At 29.6% G+C, this 17,665-nt stretch overlaps 1 protein-coding gene and 1 long non-coding RNA gene across 3 annotated transcripts; one reads left to right on the forward strand and one right to left on the reverse strand.

Annotated features, from left to right (window-relative positions):
- The first annotated feature begins 9,674 nt into the window (after positions 1 to 9,674).
- Positions 9,675 to 11,332, forward strand: LOC107942081 (uncharacterized). The gene is made up of 3 exons (XR_001695756.2): positions 9,675 to 9,765; positions 10,240 to 10,324; positions 11,027 to 11,332. It is a non-coding gene; the product is annotated as an uncharacterized lncRNA (long non-coding RNA).
- A 1,503-nt stretch (positions 11,333 to 12,835) lies between these two features.
- LOC121203531 (L-lactate dehydrogenase B) lies at positions 12,836 to 17,234 on the reverse strand. Of its 2 annotated transcripts, none has more exons than XM_041074865.1 (5): positions 17,018 to 17,234; positions 16,570 to 16,742; positions 16,389 to 16,451; positions 14,145 to 16,306; positions 12,836 to 13,404 (listed from the first exon to the last, which is right to left on the reverse strand). In XM_041074865.1, exons 4-5 carry the CDS (start codon positions 14,751 to 14,753, stop codon positions 12,961 to 12,963), a joined length of 1,053 nt encoding a protein of 350 aa, XP_040930799.1. In that variant the 5' UTR covers positions 14,754 to 16,306; positions 16,389 to 16,451; positions 16,570 to 16,742; positions 17,018 to 17,234; the 3' UTR covers positions 12,836 to 12,960. The 2 variants fall into 2 exon arrangements, with proteins under 2 accessions (XP_040930799.1, XP_040930800.1); XM_041074866.1 differs by having other exon boundaries at positions 16,570 to 16,835; positions 17,018 to 17,187.
- Positions 17,235 to 17,665: the final 431 nt, after the last annotated feature.

Genomic DNA, 17,665 nt, shown 5'->3' on the forward strand with positions numbered 1-17,665 from the left:
TTCATAATCCGAGACATGGATAAATGATATCCTTTCATTGACATTACATGGTTAATGAAAAGTAAGCATGGTCACGGATTATTCGTCTTTGTGATGAATGATTTGTTACTATTTGATAGTAATTGGCTTTTCTTGAAGGAAGATGTAATAATTATCATGATATAAAATAGGATCATATTGAGAGAATGAATGTTATCTCAAAGAGATTAAGAATATTTTATGAAGGTAACACATTTATGACAAGGCCGTTAGGCGATCGCTAATCAAGTTACTTTCATGATGGTATGTTGTTGGGGAGAGCTTAGTCACAATCCTATAGTAGAATGACTTCATGACTAAATGAGTTTAAAATTAATAGGCAAAAAACTAGAACTTAATTATAAATCATTTGAGTCCTAATCGCATATGTTTAATGGGTCCCACCACTACCTCGTTGAAACCAAAAATGAATTGCATGTTGAATCAAATGAACAGAAATGAATAGGAATGTAAAAATGGAGAAATGGGAAATATTTGGAAATGATTATGATTTTATCCAAAATGAAAATGAAAATAGAGAAATGGAACCATTTGAAAATGAATGTGGTTTTCTCCAAAATAAAAATGACCTGTAAACGAATTTATGTTTTTTGAATTAAATGGAGTTCAAAAATAGAAATAAATCATTTTATCATAGCGTTGGGTGTAGAAACATTAAATATATTTTCTTATAGATTCTTTTACGGTAAAGTCGTCATGATTTTAAAAAAATTAGAAATGGGTTGAGAGGATTATTTAATTGGAAATGTATTGAGATGTTTATTTTGGGAAATAGAAAAACAAATATTAGGTTAGATCGAATTATAAAGTACCGGGTGAAAAATTCAAAAAGTACTTGTAATTAGACCTAACATGGAAAAGGCCCAAAAGCTCCTCATGTTAAAGGGAGGGATGACAAACCCTAGCATTATTAACTAGGGTTGTCACCCAGTATACTTCTAGTTAGACTAGGAGTTTGTTTTTCTAGTTGAAATAAGCTTTTACAATTCAATAAGGGCTTTACTTCTTCTAAATATATGGCACTAATAAAGCAAAATATACAACTTTCAGATATTGTTACTCTGCTATAAAATAGAAAGAGTTTTATTCTCTAAGTATTAAAACTATTTTCCAGAATAACAATTCTGGTGGTTTCTATTAATAAAAGATTTCCCATTCTAAAACAAAGAAAATTATTTCTAGTTCTATGTTTGATTTGAATTGTTTGAGCCTACACTCGAAGTAGTTCGGGGTACGAGAATAGTAGAGAAGGTCATTCGATTGAAAGCTAGGAACAAAAAGAATCTATCTATCTGAAAACATATGTGCAAATTTGGTTAAAGGTTTATTACTATAAATATCACAAACTAACTTGATTTTCAATATTCTTTATTTTTCGTTGTGCAAAAAAATTATTTTCAAACCGGAATTTTTCCAACAATCTAGAGCGATCTAAGTTGCTCGCAAACAGTAAAGAAGTTGAAGCAGATCTAGAGAGTAAGGCTTTAAAGCTTGGATAAATGATTCTCAGTTTTACTAAAGGGAAGAGAGATTGCAAGTAGAAAGGGTTGATGTTTGTGACATCAGCATCTCAAGCAAAGGAGAAGTGCTATTATTATTACAGGGGTATCAGACCTATTTATTTCTGAAAAATTTGTGGGTAAACTTGGTCTCTCAATGAGTAAATCAACTAAGAAGATCAAGACTGTTAGTTCCAAAGAGGTCCTAATTTTGGGAATAGCACAATGAGTTGAGTTGCAGATCGATCAATAGAAAGACAAAGAAGACGTTAAGGTAATTCACTTAGATAATTAGGACTTCGTGCTTGGCTTGAATTTCCTCGACAAGATTGATGCTTTGTTAAATCCTTTTACCGATTGCATTTGTATCTTGGATACTCGACAACAACAATGTGTTGTCCTAGTGAGTCAAGACATAAAGGGTGAAACCAATGTGTTGTCAGTAATCTAACTAGGCAAGGATGTTTCGTGTGGTGGGAATATTAACTTGGTAGATCAAAGTGCTACAAAAAACCCCTTTGGAAATGCTAGAGGGGCAAAATACTAATACGAAACCAATTGAGTTATCAGCGGGATTACCACTTATGAGAAAGGTGGGTTGTGCATCAGATTTTGGGGGGAAAGTGATGATGCAAACTAGACAATGGGAGAGAGTAAATGCTACAAGTGAGATACATCTCAAACACATATCTAGTGTTTTACATTATGACTTGTCGTTGGGTTAGCAAAGACACAAGTTCCTTTTTCAGAGTTCTGAAGCGGGTAAGTCGAGAGGCTTATAAACCAGAGTTAGCAGCAATACTCAAGGTTAACCTGGTGTTTAATGTGGGAGTGCTAAAGCCTACTTGTGCGGACAAAGGGGATCTCGATCTGGGCAAGTCACAATGGGGGTAAGTAAGAGCATTGGCCTCTTACGATCGAGATGTACAAGAGAGAAATAAAGTGTGAGTTAGGCAATAACGGAGATATAAATCGAGGCAAATATTTCGAGAGGTGAAACTACCTAACAGAGAGAGTAGTTGCGAATTAGCCAAGGCATTGAAACCGTTTCGAAATGAGTCAAAACAATGTCATTCCGAGAATGCAATGATGGCATTGCGAGAATGGTTGGAGAAGAAGCCTTGGACCAAAGCTCGTTACCATTGCGCACAAAACATCTTATGGAGGTCAATAGATTAAATATGGCTCATTTGACCCACTTGAACTGACCCAACTCGTGAAATATTTGGAGAAGCTTGTCTACTTGAAACCTTGGTGGCTAGAGAAACACTCCAATAAAACTTGAGTTACCAAGGTAATTAATATAAATCCTAAAGGATAAAGATATATAGAGTTTAAATCCCTTAGGGCTCTCATTTTGTATATAGACACAAATCTTAATTGTCGATGTAACCCAATTTGTACTGTTGGATTTAGGGGAGCTCAACTATAAATAGAGACATTCCCCCTTATTTGTAGGCACTTAGTTGTAAACTTTCAAAGTAATAGAATAATTTTAAGAGCATTTACTCAAACACTTAGTGTGCACTATTTTCTATGGCTTTTTGCTTGTTCGTAGCATGGTTTGTTTTTCGAATTTGCTTTTGCTTTGCTTCAATGCCTTGGAGAATTTTTATTAGAATTTTAATTTTTCCAGAGTAGGCTAACTTAGGCAGGATTTGAACCTAAAAGTCATGTGGTTTGTCAGGCAAAAATTCTAATCCCGTAATACTAGAATCAAGGTTAGATTGATTTAGTCACTATTGAATTTATATACATACATTATAATTATGTTTCAAGATCTCGTAACAAAAAAAACACATACGATCTCTTGATTAATATATATATTCGTTTATTATTCTTTTAATTTTTATAATTTGATTTAATGCGAATGAAACATTTACCATAATGAAGGGAAAATGAATAACCTTAATTAAGAGTTCATAGGTTTTGAAATTTAGAAAGATAAGACTGCCAAAAAGGAACTATAAAAATGATACATATTTAGTAACATAAATAGGATGTTTAGACTCTATTATTTATTATGTGTTTCATCATCACATAAGTACAGATAAATATATACTAGATTTATAGCATAACCAAGATGTAAGTAAAAAAAATTATGTAAATATATATATTTATTAAAAACTTATATAAAATTTATTTTATGTTTTGATTACAATGATAAAAATAATTAATTATTATACATAGTATTTCAAATTCAAATTTCATATAATTATTTATATCATCTTTACCCAGGCATGATTTTCATTTTTATATATGATGGTTTTCTAAAAATGGTTGGAAATAGGTAGGCAAATATACCCAATGCGGACCTCGTTATTAAGTAGTAATAACGTTTTGGTCAATTAAAAGCCCCAGTTGAGACATCCAATTTTATTTTATTTTTTTTGGTATTTTTTTTTATGTATGTGTTATAATTTATATTGTTTTTTTAATAATATCATTTTTAAGAATAAAATATTCATTTATAAGGTATCATTATTAATCTATGATTTAATCCTTAAAATATACCTATTTTTTATTTTAGTATTTAAATTATTTTGGTAAAATTTGATATTATAGTTTGTAGTTCAACCTTAAATTAACCAATCCATTAAAAAAATGCCACACGATAACTTTTATATTTTCTTAAAAAATATTACTTATTTTTTTACTTAAGAATACATTTATTAATTAATAAAAATTATATATATATTTTAATTCTTTTATTTCCCATGTTCTCTCTCTGTGTACTTCATCTTCTTCTTCACTTCTCCATCTTTCTTCCCAACACAAATAAATTTTAAATATTTTCAATAATATTCTAAAGGGTATGTATTTTTAATATATTTAATATTTTTTATAAAAATTCTCATTTAATTAATTTATATCTATTCTAATTATATTATTTTGAAAATTTTAAGGTTTATTATTTTTTAATATTTTTAGATTATGAAAATTTTATTTTCTTAAATGTTAATACATGACTATAAAATTTTTGAAAAAGAAGAAGAAAATAATTAAAAATCCGTACATCACATGAGCCAAAAACTGATTTACTTAATTTGATTGTAATATTTCAAGTTGTATTCACATAAAATTTTCAATAAATTTAAAATATTGAACTAATTTTGATATTCAATAATGGAAAGAAGAAAATTGATAGAAATAAAGAGGCAAATATAGCCACAATTATTGAGTCGTTTCGGCCTAACTAAAACGCTCAATTACGTCATTGATTTTGATGAGGATGTAAAAACGGGGGAAGTCAAATGCATTTATACGTTGGTTTTTATAAGCTTTTCAAATTTAAAATTTAGTCCTACACATTAATTTTACACTAATATTTTTAATATATTTTTTAATTTGGCCAAAACCATGTCTATCTTTATATATTTTTTATATCGTGCATGTAATCTTTTTAAATTTAATTTGAATTGCATCATATTTTAAAATTATTTTATACTAAACATTTTTATTTGAATTATGGCTCCGTTTGTTTTACTGAAAATGACTCCCGAAAAATGATTTCTGGAAAATAACTTATTTTCTGGAAAATAATTTATTTTCTGGAAAAGCAAATATTTCTTGGTGTTTGGATGAATCCGTGTAAAATATTTTCGGTTGTTTGGTAAATTTCTTAAAAATATTTCATAAAAGTTGTTTTCAATTAAACAAGCATACATTTGAGATTTTCTTATTTTTTCATTGTCTAATTGAATTTATTTTTATCTATAATTTTATATTTTACATTGTTTTTGCATATATTAAAAATATTATGTTAAATTCAGATTCATTACAAAGTCATTTTTTAATTACATGACTACTAAGTGTGTATTTTTTATTTAAAAATTTGACATCAATAAAATTGACAAAAAAAAAATTAACGATGTCAACAATTGGACTTAATTTTCAAATTTGAAAAGTAAAGGGACTAAATTCTTGAAAATAAAAGTACAAAGACTAAATTACAAATCTGTGAAGTGTACATAAACTTATGACATATTTTAACATTTATACTACAAAATATTTATTATTAATATATTTATAATTGTAATAAATATTTATTATTAAAATATTAATATTGAATATTTTCAATAATATGTGAATAATATTATTTAAAATTATTATTTTTAAAATTTATTATTAAAATAAAATTGAAATATTAAATAATTTATTAAAATAATAAATTATATTTATTATATTAATAATTTATTATATGAATAAATATAAATAATTAAATATGTATGTTTAATAATATAGAAAAATATAATATTTTAAATATTTTTAAAAATAAAATAAAATTTATTATCAGTATAATAATATTAAGCTTGATTTAAGTTAATTTTTATATAAAAATAAAATTATCTATAGGTGAGCTCTTATCTGGAAAATGGTAAGTCATTTTACAGGAAAAATGGCTTATTTTACCTTGACATGTAAGTCATTTTCCGTTGAACAAACTATTTTCTGTGAAACAAACACAGAAAAATACAGAAAATATTTTCCGTAAAACATTTTACATGTAAACAAACGGACCATAAATTAAAAAATATTTGTTCCAATCCAATTTATTACGAAATGAACAAATAATTCAAACTTTGGGGAAACAATAATACCATTCAATGAGTAAATTACACATTTTTTAAATTTGGAACTTTTTATGTTTTTCATAATTTTTAAATTATTTAAAATAATATTTTTATATTTTTCTATTTTTAAAGAGGGTTTTTTTATAATTTCCGGAAAACTTTTTAATAAATTTTTTAAATGAAAGTTCGAAAATTTTTATTTAAAAAATATAAATTTTATATATTTGTAAAGAGTAATGATTAAATTAAAAAATTATAAACATTAAGGGTTAAAGAAAATTACTTTTAGCTTTTTCATAATTGCCCCATCGGCAATTTTAACTATAAAAGTGGATAGGCTAAAATTTTTAAATAAAAATTATAAAGATTTAATATCTCAAAAATAAAATATAGGGATTAAATTTTTAATTTTTAACATAGTAAAAATTAGTTATTCACAAAACACAATTACAATATTTGACATAAATAGGAAACTACTTATTTTATTCTTCAAAATATATGCAACATTATGCTTTCTTTTAGGATATAAAATATTCAAACTTTAAAAATTATAATTTTTAGGCATGCAACCAGAAATTATTAGAATTAATAAAATTATTTTATTATAAGATTCTATATATAATATTTCAATTATTTCTAATATATAATAATTCAGTGTGATGTTTCATAATAGAATTGTGGGTAAAAGTATTAGAGAAATCCTTGTAATTAGAGATTAATTGTATTTTAGTCTTTTTAATAAAAAATAGATAAATTAGTCCTTATGCATTTCGAAATTATAAATAATGACGTGCTGAAAATTAATTTTTATGGGTAAACTATAAAAATAAGTCACTCAACTATGCTTTCATTCACTTTGTTCACCCAACTATTAATTTTTTCGATTTAGTCACTAAATATTTCGAAATTAAATATTTTAATCACTATGAGTAAATGTAGGCCTTTTTTATTGGTCTAGTAAAAAAAGTAGCTCTTTAATATTTACACATTCTATTAATTTGATTCTATATATAAAAAAAACAAATTTAGCCTTTAATGTTTATGAAATTAATCATTTTAGTTCTAATTTTAAAAAATCAATGAATTTGGCCCTCAAAATTTACAAAACATGTCAATTTAGTTCTAACTCTAAAAATTTAAAAATATTTTTTTATAAAAGAAAATCATTTTTAGTCATTTATAACACATTGAATAACTAGTGATGAGAATAGGGCGGGGCAGGCCGATTTTTTGCCTTCCTCAACCCTGACTTGATGCTCTACTGCCATGCCTCAACTCGACCTCGACTTTAAAAAAATTCAACTCACTTCAAACCCGAACCTAAAAGTTAATTAATAGATAACATCTCAAAATTTTATACTATAATTTATAAGATGTACGCCAAACCTAATCAAAATCTCTTTAAAAAAATATCCCTTAAATGTGCACCCAACTATTTATAATAATATTTATAGTAATGTTGTTGTATTGCAATTGACACTATGCTGATTAGCTTAGTTTACATTAATGTTGTTTTAGAGATCATGCTTATTAACAAGGTCGGTAATAGAATATAATCAGGTTGAGTTCGATCCAACATTATTTTTAAGCTCAAATTTTATTTGATATAAATCAAATTATTCGAGTTTGATTAATTTTTTTTCCTGTAATTTGTTGATAGGAAGCATAATATTATATGTCATATGAAAAGTAACTGACATTGTGCATAGGTTCAGGTTATGAGATATGAATTACGAGTTGAAACTAGTTCATGAATGGGTTATAAATCCAATGTGCTATTGATATTACTACTGTCATTATTATTTGTTATGCATTATTTACTTGAATCATAAAAGTACCACTGAGTTTTTTTGTTCAACGTACGGTTTGTTTATTTCCACACGCAAGTTTAATAGATCTTGAAGCCTCGAGAAGTGATTTAGCATCCAATTAACAACTCTTGACTCAACAATGTTTGTATAGTTCTTTTATGTTTTGAAGTATGACATGCACCTAAGGATTGAATCAATTTTGTAGTGTAACGGTCATTTTCTAATCTTGAATTGGTAATGAAAGTTTGAGTTTAATGTCTATGAATTGTTAGATACATATATGGGATTGATATAAGTGATGAATGGCTTAAATATTTGCAATAGAACCTATGTTGAATTGGTTTTAAGTTGAATTGTCAAATATGCGATTTGGATGGAAATGTTGTTGAAATGACATTATATGAAACTTTTGGAAGTATATATATTATTAAAATGGTGGAAATAGGTAATGGTTAATTGTGCAAGTTGTTGTGGTTTGGCATTTAATGATGTTTTGGAAATAGTGGGTCACGTCGCGACGACGTATTTATATTCTTGAAGTTGTGACATCAACTTGATAGTTTTGAAATATTATAATTTAGTATTTATTCGATCTCAGTTCATCAAAAGAGTTTTCGTAAGCTCATATAAAGCTTGGATATGTTTGTAAAACATGTTATGAATGTGTAATGATTTTTACAACACGTATGAATTGTTGAATTGAATTGTAATTGTTTGTAATTGTTCCGGTAACGAATGTAACATCCCGTAACTCAGACTCGGCAATCGGATCGGGTATAGGATGCTACACAACTATTTATAATTAATAATTCAATTTAAAAGATAGTCCCATCATTTAACAATACAGGTTAATAAGATCCTCCATCACAATTTTAATAAAATTTTAAGCATATTTAATAACAATAATTTAACCATTAAATCTTTAATCATTTAAAAATAATGCATAATATAACTCAATAAAAAACCCTAATTTAAAACAAACTTTAAGATGATATTTTTCCTTCATAAATTTTTTTTACCAAAAATCAGAAAATAATGGAGAAAACATACTATATGGGATTACCTTTTCTTCTCTTTAGTGGCAATTGTTTTATAATTTTCTTTACACAAAATATGAGTCTTCTTTGTGTAGTTAAATGGTTAATGAGGTTGCTAAAAAGATATATGAGTTAGATTTATATTAGAATCTTATTTTCTTCTTGAAACCAACTGCAAATGTTATTATAAATTTTCTTTGCAAACAATACATGAAGTGGTGGATTGGAGCAATGGTTGAGGGTTAAGTTTGAAGGTTATTGAGTGTGGCTTTAATTCTTAGTTAAGTTATGAGAAAATTTATATAAAAAAAAATTGAATATCATGCTGATAAGGTGTGTAACAACCTGATTTTAGATAAATGGAATAGTGATTTTAGAACCACAAATCCGAAGTTGTAAATTTATTTTAATATTATTTTTTGTATTTACAGAGTGTTATTTGATATGTGTGAAATTTTCGTGATTTAGTTTTATCGATTGATTAATTAATTTGATAAAATGACTAAATTGCATAAAATGTAAAAGTGGCTTTCTAGTTGTTAAAGTACTTATTTGATATGGTTTCTTGATTTTAAAGTTCTTAAAATGAAATTAGGCCATTGAATACATGAATGGACGGTAATGGCATGCATTATATGGTTTTATTATTAAATCATTAAGGTTATTATGGTAAATGGATAATAAAATGTAATTAAAATAAAACTAAACATAAAATGCATGCATTATCTCTTTTTGGCCGAAAGCTAAGAAGAAAAATAAATCATTTTGAAGCTTGCAAGTTCGGCACTTTGATGTCTTAAATTAGGTATGTTCTTTGCTCGATTTTTGATAATTTTTATGTTTTTGAAATCGTTGCTTCGTATACTAGCTAGCCCATGCTTTAATTTTCGGATTTGATTATGAATTTGTGATTTGCCATTGTTGATAGCTTGATGTTTTTGTTGTTTGATGATGAAAAATAAATATTTGTTATTAGATTATTATAGTTTATTAAGTGATTTTTGATAAAAATGCTTATTAAGGACTAAATTGTGAAATTTATAAATTGAGGGATCAAAATGTGAAATAAATGAAATTAATGGGCTGCTAGAGACTTAAGGAAAATTTGGCCTAACATGAGCATGTTGAAATTTTGTGTATTTTGAGTTGTTTTGAAATAGGGACTAAAATTTAGAAAATGTGAAATGTTAGGGGCTAAAGTGAAAAATGCCCATTTATGTGTTTTTGGGTGAAATTGAATGAATATGTAATTAAATAAGTTAAATTTAAATTGATTTAGATCAAGAAAGGAAGAAATTAGATTTGGATCGGGGGAAGTCGAAAGTTATTGAATAGTCGTTCCGATCCGTTCGTTTCCGTATGAGGTAAGTTCATAAGTAATTAAATGTTTTTAAATTCAAATGTATATATATTATATGTAGCCGAATTGAATTGTATGTATTAAAATATATATTTCCGAATTGATTTGAGCATTGGTTGGCTAGTTTTGTGCATGAATTGATTTAATTACGAAGTCGTAAGCCCCGAACGAATCTTAGGAAATGTATTGAATACTGATGTCATGACATAAGGCTTTCGAGATGTGATTTCGTGTAAGACCATGTCTGGGAAATTGGCATCGAAGTGAGAAAACGTGTAAGACCATGTCTGGGACATTGGCATCGTATATGATTCATATAAGACCATGTCTGGGACAGTGGCATTGATATGCGTTAACATGTAAGACCATATTCGGGATATGACATTGTATGAGCTTTATATGATTTCCGTGTATCCCTAACAATTTCGAACGGTTCATCGGGCAATGTCAAATCGTGACCGAAGGTGAATTTGATCTAAATAATTCAGGTACGTATGAGGATTATATGTTCATTGAAAAATAAGGTAACTAGAGTTAATTGATGTGGTAATATGGATTATATGAGAAAAGTGATTGTATATGTGTATAAGATTAACTAAATTTGGCCTATTCGAATTGTGTTATATGTGTTCTTGTGATGAATTATTTGCTTATGGCTTACTAAGCTTTCAAAGCTTATTTTGTGCATTCTTTCTCTATTTTATAGATATATAAAGCTAGCTTTGAGCTCGAGAATCGTCAAGGATCATCATCACACTATTGACCATTATTCGGTACTTTTGAAGTTTGTAACTAAGACATATGGCATGTATAGGCTAGTTTTGTTATGGTTAGTTTTGAATTGTTTATAAATAGCCATGCGAGGATGGCTTGATAATGATGTTCAATATGATGTATTTTTGGTCATGATATAAGCTCATTTTGGGAAGTATGTTTCATGGTATATATGTATGGTGTGTTCGGTTATATGATTCCGTTTGAGTAATGATTAGTTGATGGATGTGTTTTTGATATAATGCATATGTTCCTATAAGCTAAGTATGTATAAGTGATTGCTTGTGAAAATGGTCGTTTGGTACGGTATTTAGTGGCAAAAGATGACTATGTTTTATGGATGTTTGGTCGGTCATTAGAGCAAGTATAATATGTCTAGTTAATAATGTTAATTAACTATGAAATGGTATAACCTATTGAGGTTAAATTTGATGATAGAATAGATGGCTAATTTATTGGTTGTGAATATGTATTTTTGGGCATGATAATTAGTCTGCGAATTAAGTGTACTTTGATTTGTTATTTGTGTTTCAAAAATGTTTAATGTGGCTTTAGTGTAATGCGCATGAGTTGGCAATAATTATAATTGTATTTGGTTATTAAGTGATGCTTGTTTATGTGTTATATACAAGTATGACTATAAAGACGTGTGGATAGTTTAACTTAGATTAATGTGTGAATGTGCATAATAGACGAATAGGTTTGTTCATTAAATAGTTAATAGAGTGGGATAATTATGGCTTGGTAATTGAGATTAGAAATGACTTGTTTTTAGGATGATATGCGTATAATATGAAAGCATTCAAAGTATAGTTGGCTATGATGTAATGTTAACTAGTCTTATATGTTAATGAATATTATGCCATGTGACATGGTTGGCATGGATTAAAATGCGGATGTGTATAGATAAGCAAAATGGTATGTTTAGTATTTAGTTAAAGTAATGAAATTGTACTAAAAGGAGTATTAATGCATGTTTGGTACATGAGATGAAAAATGTTGGTTAATGATTTAGTCATTCGCATGCTATGAAATTTGATGGTCATAAGGTTCGAATTACGTATTTATAAAGCATATGTAGTATGGTTTTGATGCAAGTTAATTGGTTCGAAAATTTGATTATATCCATGATATTGATATGGTTGAATTTTGAAACTTGGTTCGTATATGTAATATGATTAATAATGCATGTTTGATTTTAATTGGTTATGTGCTTTATATATATATATAAGAATTTGACTTGTATAAATAAGAGGATTGCTATTAATTTGAGTATGGAAAAATTTTGTAAAGGAAAATATATCATTTTATGCATGAATAGTAATTAATGACTATTCTGAACTATATTTTGATCGGCAATGCCTTGTAACCTTAATCCGGAGACGGATACGGGTGAAGAGTGTTATAAGGTGTTATAAAATAAAGAGTAAAGAGAGTAAAAAAAAAAGAGAGATAAGTAATTCTCTATTGATCAATAGGTATATTTACCACTATAAACATAATAAGTATAAATGAAATAAAACTTTATTTCTAATGGATGTTAAAGTCTTAAAATTTATCAAACTTCTTATTCTAAAATTAAAATTTAATTCATTAAGAATTATTTATTTTTAAGTACATTTTAATTAATGAAGATTAAAATTAAATAGAAGGAAAAGTACATTTTTTATTTAATACATGTGATTCAATTTGATTGATTGATGAGATGAATCAATAGCTAAGTACTAATAAGAGGTAGCAATTTGTTGAATGATTTTCCAATCTAAGTATCTGCAGGTCCAACAAAACTTAAATACCAAGTATAAAACCTAAAATACACATTAAAGAAAAAGAACCTTTCAAATATTGGTAGGCAACGGTAGTTTCTTACAATCCCAACTGACTTTGAACTTCAAGAATGGTCTCAGCCGATTTCCTAAGCCTTTGCACCTCCTCATCAGTCAAATGGATATTGGTGACGCCCAAGACCCCACCTCTACCGAGCTGTGCTGGCAAGCTCAAGAAAACTTCACCACCGTCGATACCGTAAAACCCCTTGGCAAGGACTGAGACTGGGTGGATTTTCCGCTGATCTCTAAGTAGACTTCTAGCCAAGTTAGCCACTGAGTAGCCAATTGCCCAAGAAGTGTACCCTTTGAGACTAATCACCTCATACGCACTCTCAACAACAGCTTTGTGAATGTTCTCAAGGGTCTGCTTTTCGTAGGCAATTTGCTGGTTCTTTAGGAAGCTTAACACCGGCACTTCACCAATACTAATGCTAGACCAGAGTGCTACCGAGCTGTCTCCATGCTCACCAACTATGAAGGCCTGCAAATATTTTTACAAGCATTGTTAAATTGCTACTTTACTACCTGCTTTCTAAACGGTAAATACTTCAGCAAACTTGTTGAATAGACCTTCCCCACACAGAATTCAAAACTAATTTTAGCTTTTAACCTTATATGATATTTGAGAACTGAGAGTAAGTTCCCTTGTGCAAATGCAACCCAAGTGAAGGATTTGCCAAAGGCATTTCATTGTGTCGTTAGCCCCTGCTATATGTTTCTTTTAGCAATTCAACTGCCCATAAATCGGATGATATTACACACGCTCAAATTCATGAGACATTAACCAATAAGATGCAAAAAGACAAAACTAAATTCTGAAACAAGCTACCTTTCAACCCATGAGACATTAAAACTTTTAAAATCTGGATATAAATAAACTACACACAAGCAAAATAACTAATTATGTACAAATTTACTAACTTATAATGATAATGAAATTTTCAATGAAAACTTAAACCCACCAAACATACATGAACATTACATACACCATATTTTAAGTCAATAAGCATAGTTCTACTATCGAATAATTCCACCAAATTTTTTAAAATTTCAATTGAATCAATTAACTGAATATTTCCACCATCTTCCAAGAGCATATTTCAACTAAAATCACACATTTAATTTTAATGTCAATTTATTACTATGTGGTCCCATTATCTAACGTTATATAACAAATAAGTAACTATTCAGTTGCAATAAAATATTAATATATGATCTGACCTGCACATCCTGAGCGTTGACGTCCAAATGATCGGCGATCAAGAACCGAAACCTCGACGAATCCAAGTTTGTTCCCGAACCGATGACCCGATTCGATGGAAATCCCGACAGTTTCCAAGACACGTAAGTTAGCACATCCACCGGATTCGAAACAATCAATAGAATCGAATCCGGCGAGTACTTTGCCAGTGGAGGAATAATATTCGAAAACAGAGCAACGTTCCTCTGCAGCAGATTCAGCCTAGACTCGCCAGGGTTTTGACGGGCGCCAGCAGTGACAATACACAGATCAGATCCAGCGGTGACGGAGTAATCAACGGACGCGTTGATTTTAGTGCGTGGGAGGAACGCCGCGGCGTGTTGGAGATCGAGCATTTCGCCGCGGAGCTTGTCAGACTTGGCGTCGACGAGGGCGAGTTCATCGGCTAAGTCCTGGGTGAGGATAGTTTGGGCGATAGCCATACCGACGTTCCCAACTCCGATGACGGAGATCTTGGTATGGCGCTTGGTGGAGGAAGGTGGATCGGTGTTTAGGATGGGCTTGAAGAAGGCTTGAGCCAGGTCTAGACCACCTGGACCCAAGGAAGAAGCTGAAGGACTCTTTTGCATTATAACTATAGAAAAAACAATCAAAGACTAGTGAAGTGAAGTGAAGTGTTGAGTTGAATTAGTTTGACTTGGTTATGGAGCTCGTTGTATGTCTTGTTTGGAGATTATGGAAAAGGGAAATAAGGGTTGAGTGCACAGTGCAGGAGGAGGAGGATATTATGGGGTTTTCAGTTATTCTCGATGCCCATAATTTTCGAAAAATATTTTCCACATTTGGCCGTGTTAATTTTATGAAAAACATCTTGACGGATTGAAAATAACTCATACAGAAAATAAGTTATTTTGAAGAGCGCAAATTATTTTTAGTAAATAATTTATTTATGTGTGATTTTGGCTTTATATAAAAATTAAATTTATTCTAGATCTATTATTTGCAGACGATTGTATTTTACTTGGGGAGACTACAGAAAGAGGTGCTCATTATTTGAAGCAGATTTTGCACGAATATGATATTTGTTTTGGTCAATGTGTTAATTATAATAAGTCTACAGTATTTTTAAGTATCAATACGCTGGAGGAGGAAAAAACAACAATTTCCAACGTACTTGGGGTGCATAACTCAAATGATCCAGAACGGTACCTTGGCTCCCCAGTATGGTGGGAAGAAGAAAGAAATTGTCTTTTCAAGTCTTAAAGGATAGATTTAAGCAATAAATCGTTAACTGGAGTATAAGGCATCTCTTTCAAGGAGGGAAAGAGGTATTCATAAAGGCTATCCTTCAATCCATTCCAACTTACACTATGGGTTGTTTCTTACTCCATAAATCTTTATATGCTGATTTGAAGAGTATAATTGCTAAATTCTAGTGGCAAAAAAGTCGAGGTAGAAATGATATTCATTGGTGTGCTTGGAAGGATCTATATTCATTAAAAGAAGATGGTGGCCTAGGTTTCCAAAATCTTGACAAATTTAATATTGCGTTATTAGCTAAGCAGGGTTGACGCCTTATTAATTTTCTCAATTCTTTGTTAGCTCGAGTTTTGAAAGCAAAATATTATCCAAACTCGAATTTTTTTAATGCTCAATTAGGGAATTTACCTTCACTTACCTGAAAGAACGTTTGGGCAGCAAAAAGACTCCTGGAGAAAGGCCTATGTTGGAGGGTTGATATGGGGGATCGAATTTCTGTTTGGGATGATCTATGGATTTCGGGAGATGAAGCAAACAGATTACAGATATAATTGTTAATACCTTTAATGCGGATATTGTAAAGAAAATTATGTGGATCCCTTTGGCGGAGACAATACACGATGAATTCCAAGTGTGGAGAAGAGAACCGTCTGGCGATTTCTCAGTTAGAAGCCCCTATAAACTATTACAGGAGACTAATTCGGATCCTAGTAATAATATATATAGGCTGAGACTAAAGATTTTTACAGAAAAGTATGGAATTTATACATCCCTTCGAAAGTTACAATAATAGTATGGAGAATCTCCTGAAATTATATTCCTACTCTAGCTAATCTCAAGCATAAAAAAGTGGTTGTGGAAGCTCATTGTCCTCGGTGTCGTCACTATGGGAAAGACAGTAACCATATATTTCGGCAGTGTCCTACAACAATGGTGGTATGGATGTACTTAAACCTTTTCTGGGTACTTAATAATGTCATTCAAAGCATGTGGGAGTGGCTTACCTAGGTTTTTAGTCCGGGGACTAGCGAACAGTGTCGTCTTTTCTGTTGCGGACTTTTGTTAATCTGGACATATAGAAATTGGTTAATCTATGAAAGGAAAAGTACGATGGGTAGGTACATTTCAAAAAAAATTTTATAGTTATATTTCTGAGTTGGACGGCATAGAAAAGAAGAAACTCACCTTAAAAGTATATAGAAGCCATAAATATGTCGATAGGAGAACAAGTGTGGCAATTTACTTTGACGTAGCCTTCGACCAACAATCTTGCAGATTTGCTTCGGGAATGGTAGTACGAGATGTGGGGGGTGAGATCTTGGCATCAAAGACGGTTCTCCACTTCAATGTAGCATCTCCTTTTGCAGCGGAGGCATATGCAGGATTACAAGCCATGCGATTAGGAATTTCTATGGGTTTTAGTATTTTGGAAATAGTGGGAGATTCAAGAACTGTAATAAAGAAATGCCAAATTATAGATTTCGACAGATCGGTTATTGGAACACTTATCAGAGATATTCACAGCAAAAAGGTCCATTTTCAAGAGATTGAGTTTCATTTTATCCCTAAAATAGAGAATACATACGCCCATATTCTTGCGAAAAAGACACTAAAAAAGGGTGAAGGCCATTACTTGCTGGATGATGTTCCAGGTTATGTTCGTCGCGCACTGGAGAAAAGTTGGCCAAGGCTACCAGACTGAAAAAGGAAAGTAGGCCTTCGTTGGAAATAGGTAGCAGAAGACTAAAAGATTTTTTGAAACCTACTATCATCAAAAGCTGGGACGGTGATATGAAAGGACACTGACTTATAGTGTCTAGCTGTTGATTTCGATTGGTATAGGATAGGATTAGGTTTCCTTTTTTTGTTTCATTCATTTTAAATTTCATGGGCCAATTCTGTGCAGATTTGGGTCCTGCTGCTTTGTTCATGTTTTAATTGGCTTTCTTTACTGGACTTAAGTCTAGTGCTATTGAAACTATTTGTTTTATTAAGGTTTAAGATTTTATAAAAGTCCAGTCGAGTTTTCAAAAAAAAAAATTTACTCAAGTTTAATATTATTATATTAAAAATAAATTTTTATTTTTTAAAAAAATTAAAATTAAATAAAATATTAATACAAATTGTTAAAATTTTTAATATTACTAAACATAAATATTTAATTATTTATAGATAATCATATAATAAATTATTATTGATATTAATAATTTATTATTTAATATTTCAATTTTATTTAATAATAAATTTTTTAAATAATATTTTTGAAAATATTCAATATTAA

This window comes from Gossypium hirsutum, chromosome A08, assembly GCF_007990345.1.
Source record: "Gossypium hirsutum isolate 1008001.06 chromosome A08, Gossypium_hirsutum_v2.1, whole genome shotgun sequence".
NCBI lineage: Eukaryota > Viridiplantae > Streptophyta > Magnoliopsida > Malvales > Malvaceae > Gossypium > Gossypium hirsutum.